This window comes from Pangasianodon hypophthalmus, chromosome 9 (genome assembly GCF_027358585.1).
Source record: "Pangasianodon hypophthalmus isolate fPanHyp1 chromosome 9, fPanHyp1.pri, whole genome shotgun sequence".
Lineage (NCBI taxonomy): Eukaryota > Metazoa > Chordata > Actinopteri > Siluriformes > Pangasiidae > Pangasianodon > Pangasianodon hypophthalmus.
The window spans coordinates 6,513,882-6,532,583 of NC_069718.1; the positions used below are offsets into that span (position 1 = coordinate 6,513,882).

Sequence of the window (18,702 nt, forward strand, 5' to 3'; positions counted from 1 at the left end):
CTCAGGTGGAACAACTGTATGTCTTTATCTTTCTATTTAATAAGTAGAACATTGTAATTGTTGACAAATTGCTGTGGTATAAGCAGAATAAAGTGCATTTTGATATATTTTGGGTGTGTGAAAGTCTTTGAGGATCACTGCTTACCTTCATGGACTTGTAGAGGCGCTTGGCGAAGAACATGGCCCGACTGCGGACACACTGCACTGAGAGAGACAAGCAGAGACTCAGATCAGCACTATTCAGTCCTGTTCAGCTTTAATGTATGTGTGTGTGTGTGTGTGTGTGTGAGAGAGAGAGAGAGAGAGAGTGAGAGAAGTCTGTGTGTGAAAAACTTACCAACAGCCAGCATCAGCCTCTCAAAGTCTCCTGACAGCTCGCTCTTAATGCTATCCTCGATGGACTTCTCAGTGAGCTCCTGATACTTATCAAACACTGCGTAATGCAACATGATTGCGTTAGATTAAATAAAATTAACATCAGAAAAAAAAGAAATATTTAATAGCGCAGTATAAACGTGTGACATTCACCCAGCTGCAGGTGAGTCGTACTCCGGTTGCCCAAGAGCATGATGAAGATGGCCTCGTCTGTCCCCCACTGCTCCTCTCCGGCTGCGTACAGGTGCTGTATACACACACACACACACACACACACACACACACACACATTAGCTGTGCTCTAGGCACGCTGGCATGATGATGATGATGATGATGATGATGACTTCAATATTCCTCACCTGTGCATCTTCTTCCACCAGATCTTCATACACCACACCATCTTCATCTCTGGCGCCCTGACGATCCAACACAAGATCGTTACTAACACATACACATACACACACACACACACATACACACACACATATACTTTTACAATGCATGCACCACTGAAGTGAACAGACTGCAACCCCAGTCTTCAGGTTCTGGAGTCCAGCACAGTTTGGAGATTTTTCTGTTAAATTAGGTGTCTTTGGGTATGAAAATCACCCGAGTAACCCTGACGTACAAGATCTCTAGGATGCATATATCTTTGATAAAGTACTTGCGTCAGAGGTCTATGTATCATCCAATACCTGCAAGTGCTCTGATACAGACTTCCTCTTTAATAATAATGATTGTTGTTGAACAGCATAAATAACCCATTATTTTTTTTTCAGCTTAAAATTACTTAAAATTAAATAAAATTGTACTTAAAAGTTACATAAAATTAAATAAAATTGTACTTAAAATTATATAATAATTCTAAAAAAAATCAGTCGGTGTTATTCACACTCACAGCATGTGATTATATTTAATATATCAGTGGTTAGTTTTGACGATCCACTGATATATTAAATATAATCACAAGTAATTTTAAGCTGAAAAAAAAAAATGGGTTATTTATGCTGTTCAACAACAATCATTATTATTATTATTATTATTATTAAAGAGGAAGTCTGTATCAGAGCAGTTGCAGGTATTGGATGATACATAGACCTCTGACGCAAGTACTTTATCAAAGATATATGCAGGGTTTCAGGACAATATTCACTGTTGAAAATAACACCAGAAACCATTCAAGAACCATTAAGAAACCATTTGTAATACACTATATGGCCAAAAGTTTATGGACACCTGACCATCACACCCATACGTACGTCTTCTCCAAGCTGTTGCCATGAAGTTGGAAGCACACAACTGTATAGAATGTCTCTGTAAGCTGTAACTTTACAATTTCCATTCACTGGAACTAAGAGGCTGAAACCTGTTCCAGCATGACAATGCCCCTGTGCACAAAGCGAGCTCCATGAAGACATGGTGTGTGAAGGTTGGAGTGGAAGATCTCGAGTGTCCTGCACAGAGCCCTGACCTCAACCCCACTGAACACCTTTGGGATGAACTGGAACACCGACTGAACCCCAGACCTCCTCACCAACATCAGCACCTGATCTCACTAATGCTCTTGTAGCTGAATGAACACAAATCCCCACAGCCACGCTCCAACATCTAGTGGAAAGCCTTCCCAGAAGAGTGGAGCTTATTATAACAGCAAATGGGGAATAAATCTGGAATGAGATGTTCAACAAGCACACATGGGTGTGATGGTCAGAGGTGCACAAACTTTTGGCCATATAGTGTATATTGTTCCTACTGGTTCCTGATGGCTTATCAAATGTTATTCTGATGATAATCATCTAGTTTACCATTTTTCTGTAGATGTTATTATTTGATATAGAAAAAAAAATCTTCAAAACAGTGTTTTGGCTGATTCTGACAGTTCTACAGGAATCTGATGGAAACCATTAAATTAAAGGTCCATTATGCAATGCAAATCATCAGAAATTTGTTTTTTTTTCCGTGTCATTTTCTTTAAACATTTTTTCAGAACTGACAAAAGGAATTATGTTGCTGCTTTACATAATTCTTGACTTGAGGTGAAATGTGTTATGGATATCTCTGGTATGTTTTTTTTTCTCTTTTGCTATTTCTCCTGTGTTGCTTTTATGTATTGTATATAGTTTAATATGTGAAATTGTTCTTTTATGAGAAACTGTTTGTGCTGCCATCTTGACCAGGACTCCCTGGAAGAAGAGATCTTGTTTCTCCATGGGACTTTCCCGACTAAATAAAGGAAAAATAAAAAATAAAAAATGAAAATTTTGAAGGAAAAAAAAAAACGTTCAAAATGAGATTTCTTGTGAGGGACTTTAGCTTAATGGTTCCTGTTGTTTTTGTTCCTAATGGTTCTGGCGGCATAAATCATTAATTATATGATGGAAACCATCAGAAAATTTCCTAATGGATTAGAAAAGATTTCTGTGACTTTTGATTTCTGTAGTCAAAATACATTTTAGGTGGAAATAATTAACATGATTTATGAGCACATTTTCACTAACCTTGATCATTTTTACAGAATTTAAGCTCTAATACCTGGAGCAAAGCGACCAGCATCTTCTTAAAGTGTCCTGATGTGTCTCCTACAATGTCCTCCTCTATGTCCCTGCCATACGCTGGAGTCAACACAACACGACACAACAAAAAAAATGTCACAAGGCATCGTTTCAGAACGTATACGAGACATAAACGACCAAAAACTCACCGTCTTTGTACGCCGCCACCATGCCGTGGATTTGTTCGTTCGTCCTTGAGGCGAGGATTTCAATCAGACATCTCTCATTAGTGCCGGCTCCCTGTAACCAGGATAATCAATACCTCAAAACGCAGAGCTTTAATTTAACTCAATAAGGATGTAACAGTTCAAACAGTACACAGGAAGAGCAAGAAGATGGCGCAGAATCATCATAACAGTCTCACAGCCCCGAGCTGGTGATTTTCCATCACTGTGCAGCGTATTGTAAGCTTGTTATAAGTCATAATGATATTAGTGCTGAGCGAGCTGCTTCAAAATCCATGCAGTGTCATACAGCACAGTGAAAAAGTACACAAGCTGCTCTGACACGAGCCGTGACTCTTTAACCTATGAGATTAAATTTGCAAGGCATCAGCTTTAATTTCGGCTTATATACATAAATCTATATGGCATAAATTACATAGAAATATATTTAGTCCACATTGATAGATATCTTCAAATTAAGAAGAGATACATTTTTAAAACTATAAATATCACTACTGCATATTCAATATTTGCTAGTTATTATTATTTGCTGATATTTTTTGTATTTTAAAGGTGTTTTTATTTTTTTAAAAAATGATGTTTTTGCAAATGAGGCTTCACTGAATGAAATATGCACACATTTGCATACATAAAATCAAAACTCTAGTCTTCGAATAATTAAATAGAATTAAAATAATTATTTCGCTGTGATGCTCTCAAGTCAAACACTGTTATATTTTTAAAAAATAAAAAATATATATTTATTTATTAAGAATGTGTTCATTTTTGTTTGATTGGAGTTTGCAACCAATTTTCTGTAACATTTGAATTGTTATTATATTATTATTAACATTATTATTAAAGTATTAATCATAAGCAATTAATATGTAGTTGACTATTTGGACATGAAAGTCAGATTAGCCTCATGATCAGTTAATGAATAGTTATTGTCAAAGTTTAATGTACATTGTATATAATAATATTAATACTAATATTTAGGTGTCAGATAACTTTATAATAAAGGTTTAATTTTTATTAATACTTAAAACTATAAAATGAATAAAACAGGGACAACCTGAAGCTTTGCAAGGCAGCAGGTGTTTATGGCTGCAGTTGAGAATCAGTGTATATTTTTTGCTTTCAAACTGCTTAATAAATGTATTTCATGTTGCTTATTAATAAAGATTAAGAAGTAACCATAGTAAAATATCTATTACTTTATTATGAACATCCATCCATCCATCCATCCATTCTCTGTACCGCTTAGCCTACACAGGGTCACGGGGAGCCTGGAGCCAATCCCAGGGGGCTCGGGGTACAAGGTGGGGGACACCCTGGATGGGGAACCAACCCATTGCAGGGCACAATGACACACACACACACACACTCACACACCCACTCACACACTATGGATAATCCGGAAATGCCAATCAGCCTACAGCGCATGTCTTTGGACTGGAGGAGGAAACCTGAGTACCCAGAGGAAACCCCCGAAGCACCAGGAGAACATGTAAACTCCACGCACACACACAGGGCAGAGGCGGGAATCGAACCCCCAACCCCGGAGGTGCGTGCCCCACTTATTATGAATATTGTGTACTGAATTTTAAATGAAAATTTTAGACATTTTTTCTTCACTTTAGCCCAGATGTAGTCAATCTGCCAAGACTTGTTATTCTTGGCAGATTTTCTTTTCAGATATTCTTTTCTCTCTATAGTCACTTTCCTTAAAAATATTTACTAAAAGATATCTAATAAATGGAAAAATATAGTTCCATGTATCACGCCTTGTGTTTGTGTAGCAAGTGTTTCTGTCTATCTAAACGAAAATGTTACTGATCTATAGAAACACTTAGGGAGCAATTTTGGAGAGGTTTATCAGGGGCAGACAAAGAAACAGAAATGTGGATCGGGTCCGAATCATTAGGGGAAGTGAACGAGGGTTTGTTGAAAACTGTAATGAAATGAGGCATCAAAACTCATCTCATATCCTTACTGCGTCGTTCACTTACCGCCCCCTAAAGGCAGCATTAACGGGAAAACACAAATACACAGAGAAAGCAGTCAGTGACACACACACTATCACATATACACACATCAGTATAATGTCCGACTCTCACAGGAACGTGTGAGAAAAGGAAAATACGACGGGAAATTATGCTGAAGTGAGATTTTCATTAGCATCTGTTTACGATCTATTCCTGAGAAAAAAAGGAATGGAAAATGATTATACTAAAAAAACACAGAAACACACAGCATTCAAAAAAAAAAAAACACTGGAAATGTCAAGCATTACAAAGTTCAACGCAAAGCTCTGAGAATAAAATAACTCTCTCAGCTCTTCACATGGTCCTTTGTGTAGTTAAGGGTTGTTAGTGTCCTGAAAGGGATCTAGTGTGGAACCTTCTGCTACTTTACTGTAAAGGAAAAACTGAAGATCTCGTAAAGGTTCCCGATTCAACCTTTTTTTAATCCAAATCCGCTCAATAGATTTTCACATTCTTGCTTATTACTCAGTAACTGTATAGAAAACAATCAAACTGATTAAGCTGATGTTATAAGTGTGAAGCCTGAAAGTGTAAAACAGTTCAGGAGCTTCTTTTGTCTTCCATTTTGTGCATTAAGGCACGGACGGACCTGGAGGGCATTAACTCTAATATAATATTCTAATATAAAGGCACCCTACAGGACATTTTCTGGCACAGAGGAGCACCTAGAGGCCACTTCATCTCTTTTTTTCGCATGTAGGGAAGCCTATGGGGCACTACATCACGTATTCTCTACTTTAAAGTGTTTACTGACAAATAAGGGCACCCTAGAGGGCACTTTACCACATTTTATCTACCCTAGAGGGCACTTTCCCTCATTTTATCTACCCTAGATGGCAATTTCCCACATTTTATCTATCCTAGAGGGCACTTTACCACATTTCATTTACCCTATATGGCACTTTACCACATTTTATTTACCCTAGATGGCACTTTACCACATTTTATCTACCCTAGATGGCACTTTACCACATTTTATCTACCCTAGAGGGCATTTTACCACATTTTATCTACCCTAGATGGCACTTTACCACATTTCATTTACCCTATATGGCACTTTACCACATTTTATCTACCCTAGATGGCACTTTACCACATTTTATCTACCCTAGAGGGCACTTTACCACATTTTATCTACCCTAGAGGGCACTTTATTGTGTTTTATCTACTGTAGAGGCATTTTATCCTGTTTTATCTACCCTAAAGGGCACTTTTGCGGTACTTTTTAACCACGGCAGGACTTTTGCACAAAATTAACACTTAACCACCCCTCCCCCATCCTGAGTGTGCCAGTGCATTAAGAGGGTAATAATGAAGTACACACTAAGTGGCCAGAATGTTAAGTAATAGATGATTTTAACTAAAAAAAAAATGTCCACTAGAAAAAAAAAGAAGCACAAAAATATGACATTGTCCAGACTGACATTGTCACATCAGACAGCTAAAAACTAAAAAAGAAAACTGTTAAATCAAATACGCAATTCACACTAAACGAAACAAAAATACACAGACAGCGTAATCTAACCAAAGTCTAAAACTGTACTATAACACGGAAAAGAGCACACAAGTTTTTCATTCCTTTCGTTCATTTTTTCATGAACACAAGCGCAGCCTTGACATGCACCGCATGCAGAAACTCTTAGCAGCTCCTAGAGTTTATGAAGCTGTCGATGGATTTCAGTTTCAGTCGTGTTTAGATATTTTCTTACCTTGATTGCGTCCCTGATCTCTTTGGCATCGTGATACGCCGGGGGTCTCATTAAACTCACAATCAGACGCTCAAACTTGCCCGTCAGTTCATACTTCAGATCCTCAATCAAGTCCTTTATGAGCAACAATAAGTGAATAAAAACAGATTTTTGAGAAATTTGAAGTCCATATTTATCCATTTATCATATGATTATTTTCACTGGAAAAAAGGATCAGATGCAATTTGTATGCTTCAAAGCATTTATTTGGCTAGTGAACAGAATAGTTTAATAGTCTTTGTTAAAAATGTAAAAAGAAATGCAGCTAAATAAGGAATCTTATAGAACTGCAGTGTTATAATGCTATCCGAATGGGACAGATTTTATTTCTGAGCATAGAAACTTGCTGTGTATACAGAAATCTGGATGTATAAAGGAATAGACCACTTTGTGAACGTAGCATGGTGTTTTTAATGATCTGAAAGGCTTTTTACTGCTGACCCAGTACCTTGCCGTAGAGTGATTTGTAGGCAGTGATGATTTCCTGTCTCTGAGCGTTGCTTCTAGAGCTGACCAGGTCCAAAATGGCCTCCTTGTCACTTCCTGAGAATGTAAACAATTCAATGATTACAAGAGCTCCATCTTTAGTTTGTATGATATTTGATCTTATATTATCTCTATATATTTTGTCTGTTTTGTAATGAGAAAAGAACAAAAAACCTGTTTACTCAAACTCACTTATAATAAAAAGTCTACAGGCAGTTGTTGAATTCATCAGTAAACATTTATTTAAAACAAACACTTATGAATTCTTCACTCACACATATTTGTAAATGAAGCTCTACATCTGTACATTTCAGTAGTTCAGTAGAAATGAGACTATTTTACTAAGGATTAGTCTGTAAAGTGTCAAGTAGCTGGAACTATTTTACTGTATTGGTCCAGTGTTGAAAAGCTGGATAAAATCCATAAAACAGCTTTAATTCGACTGTCTCTCCTTTAAAAGATTGTCTCTCTTTTTATATGACTGTCTCTCCATTAATGTGACTGTCTCTCTTTTTATATGACTGTCTCTCCTTTAATGTGACTGTATCTCCATTAATGTGACTGTCTCTCCTTTAATGTGACTGTCTCTCCTTTAAAATACTGTCTCTCTTTTTATACATCTGTCTCTCCTTTACTATGACTGTCTCTCCATTAATACGACTGTCTCTTCTTTAATATGACTGTCTCTCCTTTAAAAGATTGTCTCTCCCTTATACGATTGTCTCTCCCTTAAAAGACTGTCTCTCCGTTAATATGACTGTCTCTTGTTTAAAAGAGTGTCTCTCCATTTAATGCAACTGTCTCTCCTTTAATATAACTGTCTCTCCTTTAATGTGACTGTCTCTCCTTTATTACGACTATCTCTCCTTTAATACAACTGTCTCTCCTTTATTACGACTATCTCTCCTTTAATACAACTGTCTCTCCATTAATATGACTGTCTCTCCTTTAATGTGATTGTCTCTCGTTTAATGCGACTGTCTCTCCTTTAATGTAACTGTCTCTCATTTAATGTGACTGTCTCTCCTTTATTACGACTATCTCTCCTTTAATACAACTGTCTCTCCTTTATTACGACTATCTCTCCTTTAATACAACTGTCTCTCCATTAATATGACTGTCTCTCCTTTAATGTGATTGTCTCTCGTTTAATGCGACTGTCTCTCCTTTAATGTAACTGTCTCTCCTTTAATGTGACTGCCTCTCCTTTAATACGACTGTCTCTCCTTTAATGTGACTGTCTCTCCTTTAAAAGACTGTCTCTCCTTTAATGCAACTGTCTCTCCATTTAATGCGACTGTCTCTCCTTTAATATGACTGTCTCTTCTTTAATGTAACTGTCTCTCCTTTAATGCGACTGTCTCTCCATTAATATGACTGTCTCTCCTTTAATGTGATTGTCTCTCGTTTAATGCAACTGTCTCTCCTTAAATACGATTGTCTCTCCTTTAATGTAACTGTCTCTCCTTTAATACGACTGTCTCTCCTTTAATGTGACTGTCTCTCCTTTAAAAGACTGTCTCTCCATTAATGTGACCGTCTCTCCTTTAATATGACTGTCTCTCCTTTAATGTAACTGTCTGCCTTTAATAAGAATGTCTGTCTCATGATTACACCTTTATTGTCCCTGTGTAACGGTTATAGTTATGAATATGCGTCATCTATTTCAACAACTACCCTTAGACTTCCATTATAACTGAGTTTAAAGTAAACAGATTTTCTCTTTTTTTCTCAGTACAAAGGAATGTGTTGAAATTATTATCCATGATAAACACACATACGCCACAACCCAGATGTGGTGGGAAACAAAGTCTCTGCAGTATTCCCTTAAGGGCTGCAACAGTGGTTCTTTATCAGTGCTGGGATTTGAACTCACAACCTTACATCACTGTCACAGAACCTTAACCTGAACAGACACTACAATTAAAGCCCAAGACCCTAAAATAAGGATTAGAATTAGGCACGACTCCTCACCAAAGCCTTTCATGGCTTTGTAGAGAGCTTCGGCATCGCTGTTAGCATTGAATCCTGGGAAATCTTTCACTGTGCCTCGGAATCCCTGAAACAGAAAGAGTGAAATTTAAATCTGGATAAATTGCAGTCTGATATGGTTCTGTGGGTGATTACTGCTTCTGTCCTCTTGCAGGATTTGAAAAGCATTCCCCCACAGGGATAACAGAAGACCCGTTAAGGGTGCTAGTTTCAATGTCACGAACTGGGTGTGGTTTCTGAGTAAAGATGTAAACAGAGAGAGAGAGAGAGAGAGAGAGAGAGAGATGCCACAAATAGCAATCCAGCTGCAAATAAAATAATGACAATATAAACCAGGCATCATCAAGTGGCGGACCGTGTTCTAGGTCCGGACTTAACCGAGTGGGTGAAAAAAATACTGTAGCAGCTCTGCTAAATGTGTGTGTGTGGGGAAAAACTGTCTGTAGTTCAACGACTCCATTTTTATAAACATGAACCATCACGGTTTCTGTAGCAGATCTTCTGTTGCTGTTCATCCAATCACTTTCATTTATGCAAATTATGTAGCTGAAGGCAGCTTCTTATCCGAAGAAGGAATTTTATGAATCTTCAGTAATTTTCTTGAATGCCTCTGTTATCAATATTTCAGAAATAGCATCGATTAAAAAAAAAAAAAAAATTAGATTACAAAGCAGCGCTAGTGAAATTCTGATGATGGCCCTTGTTTAGCGAACGCACTGCAGGATCGCTCAGCGTTTCCTCTCACACAGATCAATATTCAATACTCAATAATGCAGACGCTTTGCATGAGGCAGCAACTTGAACACGCACACACACGCACACACACACTGTATCTCACACAGAAGTCATCAACAATGAGACAGTGTCATGTGACACTATTTACCATCTTAACACAAAGCACTGTTTTGATGACAGATCCGAGCCATAAGAGAGACCGGTGTAAGATGAGCTGCTGGGTAACACAAGATACCCCAAAGTATTTAGGTGACTATGTACAAAACACATCATGTGACCAAATTTTTAGGAAGTGACATCCATTGAGTAGATAGATAGATAGATAGATAGATAGATAGATAGATAGATCTATAGATAGATAGATAGATAGAACCTCCAAGTGATCAAATGCCATTGTTTTTATTTAAACTCTCGAACATGCATCATTTCACCCCAAACAGTTCACAAACCTTTAACAAAATTTTAGCCGCCATTAGCTAAAGCAGCTAACCTACTAGGCTAGTTAACTGCTAGCTAGTTAACTAGAACATATGAATGTATGTTAAATCAGGGGATTTTTACGCATTAAAAATAGATGAAATTGAAAAACAGTGCGGAGCTAAAAACAGTTATAACTCCATAGCACACAGTCTGGTGTCAGACTCAGATAGGGGGCGTGGCCTAATGTTTGAAGGCGGGGATTGTACATTATATGATATATATATATATATATATATATATATATATATATATATATATATATATATATATATGTATGTATATATATATATATATATATATATATATATATATATATATATATATAAAGAAATATGTATATGTATATTGCTGAGCCAAACAATGTCTTTAATAGTGATTGTGTGATGATTCGGACATACAGTTTACACACTAAGTACGTTTCCATTACTGGTTAGCTACAGTAGCTCTAGTGCGAAACTAATGAAACAAACGTAGTACACCAAATATGTGTAGATATAATTATATTGGTGTATCGGGGTGTCGTGGAAATCTAGAAATAGAGGTAAATAAATTCAGCAGACAAGATTGAGCAGAAGAAGCAAGAGTATAAAATTTATTGCTGCAGCAAGACATCTTCAGTATACATTACAAAAATCATGCACCCAGAAGAGCTGCTTCCCCTTTCTGGTGCTCCCTTTTATACACTGTCTTTCATCCCTTTAGAGCATTTTATTACCTTTTACGGACATAATTACACAAGGTTCTAATTCTGCCTATAATTGTAACTCTCAGTTTCTAGGCATTGGCGCGTTCTTCTTCTGTCCAGCTGACATTCGGAATACTTTGTGCTTAACGATAACAGGGACTGGGCTTATTTCACTTCTTGTTTTCCTCCTTGAGCAGCAGCAACTGTTTTCCCAAAACATCTTTTTCCTCATGACTTGTCTAGACATAAAAACTAATAATTTGGCACCTCATTATCTTTCAGATCTTCTTCTTTTTTATACTCCTTCGCGCTCTTTGAGATCATCTTCTGCAGACTTACTGTCTGTTCCAAACTTCAAGCTGAGTTCCTTCAGTGGTAGGGCTTTTAGTTATGCAGCGCCGAAGCTATGGAATTCTTTACCTTTGCACATTCGCCAACTGGATTCGATTTCCCATTTTAAAGCTTGGATAAAAACGTATTTGTTTAGAATAGCTTTTAATGATTCGCTTGTTTGATGTGTTGTTATAATGTTGGTCTTTTCTATGTCTTGTATTTTATTGTTTTGTTTTATATTGTACTGTGTCCTTGAGTGTCTTGAAAGGCGCCTATAAATAAAAGGTATTATTATTATTATTATTATTATTATTATTATTATCATTAATGATACATGCAAATAAAATTTTCCACTACAGGAGATAAAAGGATTTATTGTGTATATTTCATTTTTGTCTCAAATAGTTATTGTTAAAATGTGATTGGTGTACATTTTATGTGGAAAAAAAACTCACACTGTGCCATTTTTTGTATATAGATGCATGAGTTATAGTATAGCAATATAGTTGGGCTGTAGGCCAGAAGACTCATGAAGAGGAGCCACGGGAGGCAAATCAAATAGTTCACAGCAGCTCAGTCAAACATGCTTGTTTACCAAGTAGTAATGTGCTCAAGTTTTAAAATCCTGTACATTGCCAATAGACGTGCTCCCGACAACATCAGGAGGCAGACTATTCCAAAACTTCATAGCAGTGTGGAAAAAGCATCTATCAAGTTGATGGGTGCTGGCCCATGAGATGGACTGAGCATGCTGTGGTGTCGAGAACCTTCCTCTACTGGCTCGACATGAGGTATATATGAGGTATATGGGAGTAGAGCCTTCAAGTCTAGAGGGCAATGATCTGAGTGCATCTTATAGAGAGCATACTTAACATAGAATTATTAAGAAAAGTAAAAAATGGTTCATCTCTTATTTATAACTGCAGTTGTTTTGTGACAAGCCATACAGTGCCTTGCATAAGTATTCAGTCCTCCTTTTTCTTTTCCACTAGGAGTCAGTGACCGGGTAAAGAGGGGATTAGTCAGAGAAGTAAACAAGACACCAAGAGTAACTCTGAAGGAGCTGGAGTGATCCACAGCTCAGATTTGAGAAGCTGTTCACAGCCCAAACACGCCACAATACTGAGGTTTATGGAAGGGTTTGGGAAGAAAGCCATGACTGAAAGAAAAAAAAGCTATGAAAACCCATTTGGAGACTCAGCAAACTTGGAGGAAAAGGTTCTCTAGTGTGATGAGACCACAACTGAATTTCTTTTGCCCAAAAAGAATGAGCAAAAATATCAGGATCCAGATGTGCAAAGCTGACAGAGACACACCCCAGAAGACTGTAATTGCAGCCAAAGGTGATTCTGCCAGGGGAGTGAACACTTATGCAAACAACAAGCGTCTGCTTTTATGTTTAATTAACCTAAGCAATAGTTTTCACTTGCAAATTTTAGACATGTTGTATGAACTAAGTGGAAAAAAATCCCATACTCAGTCCGTTTCAGTTTCTGGTTGTAATGAAACAAAGTGTGGAAAAGTTCAAGGGGGGCGAATACTTATGCACGGCAGTGTACATAGTTGTGAATTCCCATGTTGCGTCTTTTTGACAGCTCCTTCTACATTGCAGCCGCTCCTAAAAGTCTCCAGTAAGACACGCGAGGCATGAATGCAGGGAATGGAGAGCAAACAGCTGACACCTGTCCAAGTCTACAGCTGCCCCATGGCCTCATCATTTAGGCACAGTGTGTGGTTTTGTGTGTGTGTGTGTGTGTGTGTATGGGTTTCACCTTACTCACACAGTGTTCACCTTGTAGCAGAATCCTCTTTCTGTCTGACTGAGCACAAACTCTATATGACTGTGCATTTTTGCTTCTTCTTTCACTTCCCATTTATTTCCTGCTCAAGAGGCTTTTTTCGCCTGGAAAATGGCCGAGAGCCAGAAACCTCCACCCTACAGCCACAGTTTATCTGTCAAGGCCCATTTTCGATAGGACAGCTGTGAGGGGGAACGTACGCCACAACAGAGCCCTTAGCAACGGTGACTTCAGAAAAACAAACATCCCACCACCCACATGCTAGCAACAGAGACGATAAAGCAGGAGGAAAGATGGACTCACAAGGAAAAGACAAGTCCGTAATGAAAAAAGGAAAATTGTCTGCACAACTGTACTGAATGATTCCACGATTGGGATCCCATTTCTATTGCACTTTTTTTTAACATTTAAAAATATTTATGCAAAGTAAATGTCATTTTTAATATTTTCAGATAAATAACTTAAATCATTAAAATACTTCAAAAATCATATTATTTTTCGCATTCATGTGTGAAACCATTTAATATCCCACGCTTAAAACATCCTTTTTCATGAGTCATCCAGTATAGCTTATGAGAAATGTGCATTTTAGTTCATTCACTCAATACATTCACCCCTGTGAAATATGTGGAACATTCCACAAGTCACATGTTCAACAGGAAGCTGAATTTCCTAAAGATCACAAGAAGAAGAAAAGTCAATCATTCTTTTTCTATTCTATTTTCTGTTTTCAGTCATACTGTGATATAGACCGATGAGATAAAAGTACAACCCTGTTACGCAAGTTATAGGCCAAAAATAATTTAATATCTAATTTTGAGTAAATCATTGGAATGTCCGTAATGTCCTTATGTCATTATTATGGATGCGGGTTAACCAAACGTTGTGTATTTGCTATAATTAAGCGGGGGAAAAAAAAACGCTCAACCGTGTTACTTTCAACACGCAGCCAGTCAGTAAAGAAACTTTGCTGTTCACCAGAAGTCTCCGTTCAATCAGGTGAAAATATCAGGATCCAGATGTGCAAAGCTGATAGAGACATTTCTTCCAAGTATTAACAAGATCCGATGCAACAATCAGAAATCAATTAAAAAAAAGGACAAACAAGGAGTGTGTAAAAAATAACATTTGTATTTTTAAACTGATGTTTGAAAAGGAGAGCAAGGTGATTGGGCTGTAACTCTGATACCTTTAAAAAACAATCCTTCTCTACATCATCTTCAATCGCAAATTAACACTAGGCCAACCCCAGATCGTGAACAAAGTTGTTCACATATCGATTGGAGGCTAATAAATCGAATCGCATTGTAGCAGATTCAGCAGTATCCGCTTTCCACCTCTGGAAATTCAGAAACATGACAAGCTGCTTTTTTGTCTTATGAACTTAAAGAAAGAGAGGAAAAATCTTTCATGGATGTTCAGCAGCACTGAATGTACCTATAAATGGATAAAAAGTATGATGTGTTCTTAACAAAGTAAATATTTTAAACCAATTATACACTTTGGCAACTTTTTGAGGTATAAGAGGAATAAAACACTTCAGGATGTGCTGTTTTGGATGGAAACAGGAACTTGGCTTCCTCACACCACACCATCACTGATTATTTTTCTATAACAGCACACCACCAAGTGTTTTACTCTTTACTTACTATAAAGCAAAGAAAGTAAAACCAAAGTCAGTTTTCATAAGGGAAGTATGTGAGTACTCTGATAACTGCAACAGCTCCATGTCCTATTTAGCACTGTGTGTGTGTGTGTGTGTGTGTTCTTACTGTCCCACTGCTCCCTGTCCCACTCAGTAAGAGAAACACGCAGTGCAGCAGTGCAGTGACTCATCAGTAATCAGCCTCAGAGTCTCAGCATCATCTAAACACTGTAAAAGTCTTATTTATATGAAATAGAAGGTTTAGTTTAGCTTTGGCTTACCTTGCCCATGATGTCTTTACTCGAAGGGTCTCAGTGGAATGATGGACTAAAATTGAACCTGGAAAAAAAATTACATTCGTATTTGTTATGTAGAAGTGAGATGAAGTGCAGTACAAGCATGCTGATGGCTCGGAGGATATGCTAGTACAAAAAAAAAACACATAAAGAAATCAAACAAATGTAATATAGATCATTTTGCACTACTGAATGTAGTCTCTTTTTGGTGTCTGATTCTTTAGTTTGGTCCAAGAGCTGCAAGGCTAATTATCTCAAAACTCTTTTCATAACTATAAGCTTAAAAATATAAAGACTCACTTCAAACATCACTCAGCTACATGACTACATACACATTTCTTTTCCTATTGGAAACTATTTAATCTCTATTATATTTCTGCTACAATTCTAGATGTATGCTGCTATCCACTGCACTCATATCCAAGTCGATTTTCCTGAGTTCCGATCTAAACACGTTCCTGTGCTTCCACTCGGAAAAACAGGTGCCCAGAGGATGGTCATATTTGTATGGCTAGTCTCTGAATTTGATAACCATACGAATGAATATGAATTATTTCTGTGCGATTATTTGTGTGACAATGGTCTAATCACGTTAGTAAAATCGGGCTGAAATCAACAGAATTACGAATTACAAATCGAAACTTACAAAAAAAAAATCTAAAAATAATAAAAATCTAGTTTTAAAGAGTAATAAACGATGCAAAGACAAATTGATTCACTGTGACTGTGTGTCGCCATATTGTTTTAATGTCAGCTGTGTTCAGGTCAGAGAACTGAAGAGTTTCCGACTTGGAATTCCGAGTTGAATGACCGTTCCGTTGCACTTTTCCCAGTCGGAAGTCATTTTTCCGAGTTCTGAGTACAATGGATTGCATTATTAAACCTTGAAAGATGGAGCGTAGAAGGCAGAAAAATGTGATGTCTTTGGTCCAAGATGGCTGCCTTCGAAAGGTCATGTTTAACAGGAATGTCACTGAATACAAATATTATTCAGAATAAACAGATACTGTCCTCTAAACAGCTACAAATACAAATATACAGAGCAGACTCACTTTTCATGTTTTTAAGCTTGCCATAAAGTTTCCCAGGGCATATGTTTGAGACTAGAGGTCCGTAACCAGGGGTTTAGGAAGCAGCAAAAATGTTACTTTCACACGAGTGCGCAGTTAGACATGAAGCTTATGGGACAAAGAAAGACTAGGTTCATTAAAATGAAAATGAATCACTGTGTGATGCATTTACAGTGTTCATTCATTCATTCATTCATTCATTCATCCTTAGTAACTGCCTGGTCAGGATCGCCGTAGTTTAAATGAGGCTACTAGTTTTTTTTAGGGAAAAAATCTACTAAATTTCTCCAAATATTCATATCTGTATTCAGATTTAAACCCGAAGTAGGCGTGGCATTATCAGAAGGTTTTTTGTTTTTCTGTTTGTTTGTATGATTTTTTCAAAGTTTAATATCAAATCTACCACTCTAACCACTCTGGAGATGTTGAAACGCCAGCCGTTTCAGCATGTTGCGTGAATTCAGGGTTTTTTAGTGTTTTTCAGTGTTCAACTGGTAGATTTCATATTTACTTAAAAAAAAAACAGTTTAAGCCACGCCCATTTCAGGTTTAAATCCAAAAAGAGAGATGAATATTTGGAGCATTAAATAAACACAGATGTTTATAGATTACAGAAAGTCCCAGTGTATATTAAACCACATTACTGAAACAAGTGACTGTTCGGAACGTACATATACAGAAAAAAAAGTCGTTTGGGTGAGTCAGACTTCCCTTACTCGTTAGATTTCGTTACTCAGTACAGCTTCCAAAGCAAAACATTTCTCTCCTGATCAATTACATTCTGCATAAAGGGTAAACTGTGTGCATGTGATTTGAGCCTGGAATACCCCTTTAATGGCTGGGGTACCACTGCAGAACATCTGGGTTCATTCATGACTCAGCTATAAGGAATGTATAACACAAAGTGAAATGAGAACCTGCACAGTTTAATCAAAGGAGTGTGTTTAGTCGTGCTGTCTAGATTCTCAGCACTCTACCTACAGTCCGTATACATAAACGGAGCCGTCTCCCCCAAAACACCGCCGTTTGGCCTCCCCTCAATCCGACACGTTGGTGGAAAATGTCTCTTGGACGTGGGCCGAGCGGTTTAAAGCAAGGCCACATTTTCCACAGGATACACTCCCTAACTCCCTTAAAGCTCTCACAATGTGCTTTTTCTCTCCCAAGCATGGAAGTATGATATCTGTACAAACTCCGAGTGCTGCAGGAATGCACCATGAACTTACAGACGCACGAAGGAAATAAGGAAAGTAAGGAAAGCAGTGCAATTTACAGTTATGATCCGTCCCTACTCTTTATATATAATGTATATGATATAAATTCAAACTATTTATATTTCTATTTAATCCTTAACAAGTGTGATAAGCAATAAAAAATGTAAAGGTAAACATTGTGTAGAAGTTATAGAGACGAAAGACGAGCTGTCACTCTGGTATATTACGACATTGTTTGAGTTTAAAGCAAAGTCCAAAAATAGACACAGAAAGACACAGAGAGAGAGAGAGAGAGAGAGAGAGAGAGAGAGAGGGAGACATGTCCACTGCCACACCCAGGGGTCTCAAGCCCCTTCCCTACAGATTAACACACAGTATCTATAATATAGTACGCCTTTTAACACGTCATTCTGTATGATTATTAAATCAGCTGATACTTTATACTCACTATAAACACACTGTACACATGACATACATTACACACTGGATAAATCAAGCCACTTTAAGGCATTATAAGCACTAAACAGTTATTACAGGAGTGTTACAGGACAGGAAATGGGTTCATAAAGTAGCCTTCATGTCTGAAATGTAGAGTAACTTTCTCTTACGTCATCATTCACAGGCTCCCGTTATACGGTTGCTTACGTCATGCATTAGATCCATTACAATACTATACATTAAATACATAATAAAAATGTGTGTGTGTGTGTGTGTGTTTGCTCACCTCCTGTGTGCTTTTGCTCTCCCTGCAGAGTTCACACACACGGCTCTGTGTCTCTCTCGCTCTCTCACACACTGAAACACACACACTGAAACACACACACACACACACTTCACACACACACACCTCCCCGCCGCAGTCCGGCTTCAGAAATGAGCGACAGTAAGGCAGCTGCTCTCCGGTGCGCTCGCGCGGCTCTGACGTCATCACGGCGGTGCGTCAAGCGCAGGCCAACTTTCAGATTTTTTTTTTTTTTTTTTTTGGCTTTCCGGTTAATAGTATTTAATTATAGGCAATGATTTAACCGCAGTGCAGTCATGTAGAGTTAAACGATAATGTTTTTATACAGAGTTATAACT

The 18,702-nt window shown here is 37.5% G+C and overlaps 1 protein-coding gene across 2 annotated transcripts in view; it reads right to left on the reverse strand.

Moving 5' to 3' along the window:
- anxa6 (annexin A6) overlaps window positions 1-18,500 on the reverse strand; it is a 35,556-nt gene extending 17,056 nt beyond the window's left edge. For both annotated transcript variants that reach the window (XM_026947343.3, XM_026947342.3), the window contains exons 1-11: window positions 18,347-18,500; window positions 15,324-15,381; window positions 9,348-9,432; window positions 7,336-7,430; window positions 6,849-6,962; window positions 3,077-3,167; window positions 2,908-2,987; window positions 735-791; window positions 529-622; window positions 338-433; window positions 146-204 (exon numbers count right to left, since the gene is read on the reverse strand). In XM_026947343.3, coding sequence (XP_026803144.1) covers window positions 146-204; window positions 338-433; window positions 529-622; window positions 735-791; window positions 2,908-2,987; window positions 3,077-3,167; window positions 6,849-6,962; window positions 7,336-7,430; window positions 9,348-9,432; window positions 15,324-15,332 — 780 coding nt within the window. In that variant the 5' untranslated portion in view covers window positions 15,333-15,381; window positions 18,347-18,500. The remainder of the gene's footprint in view (window positions 1-145; window positions 205-337; window positions 434-528; window positions 623-734; window positions 792-2,907; window positions 2,988-3,076; window positions 3,168-6,848; window positions 6,963-7,335; window positions 7,431-9,347; window positions 9,433-15,323; window positions 15,382-18,346) is intronic.
- Between the last annotated feature and the right edge of the window lie 202 nt (window positions 18,501-18,702).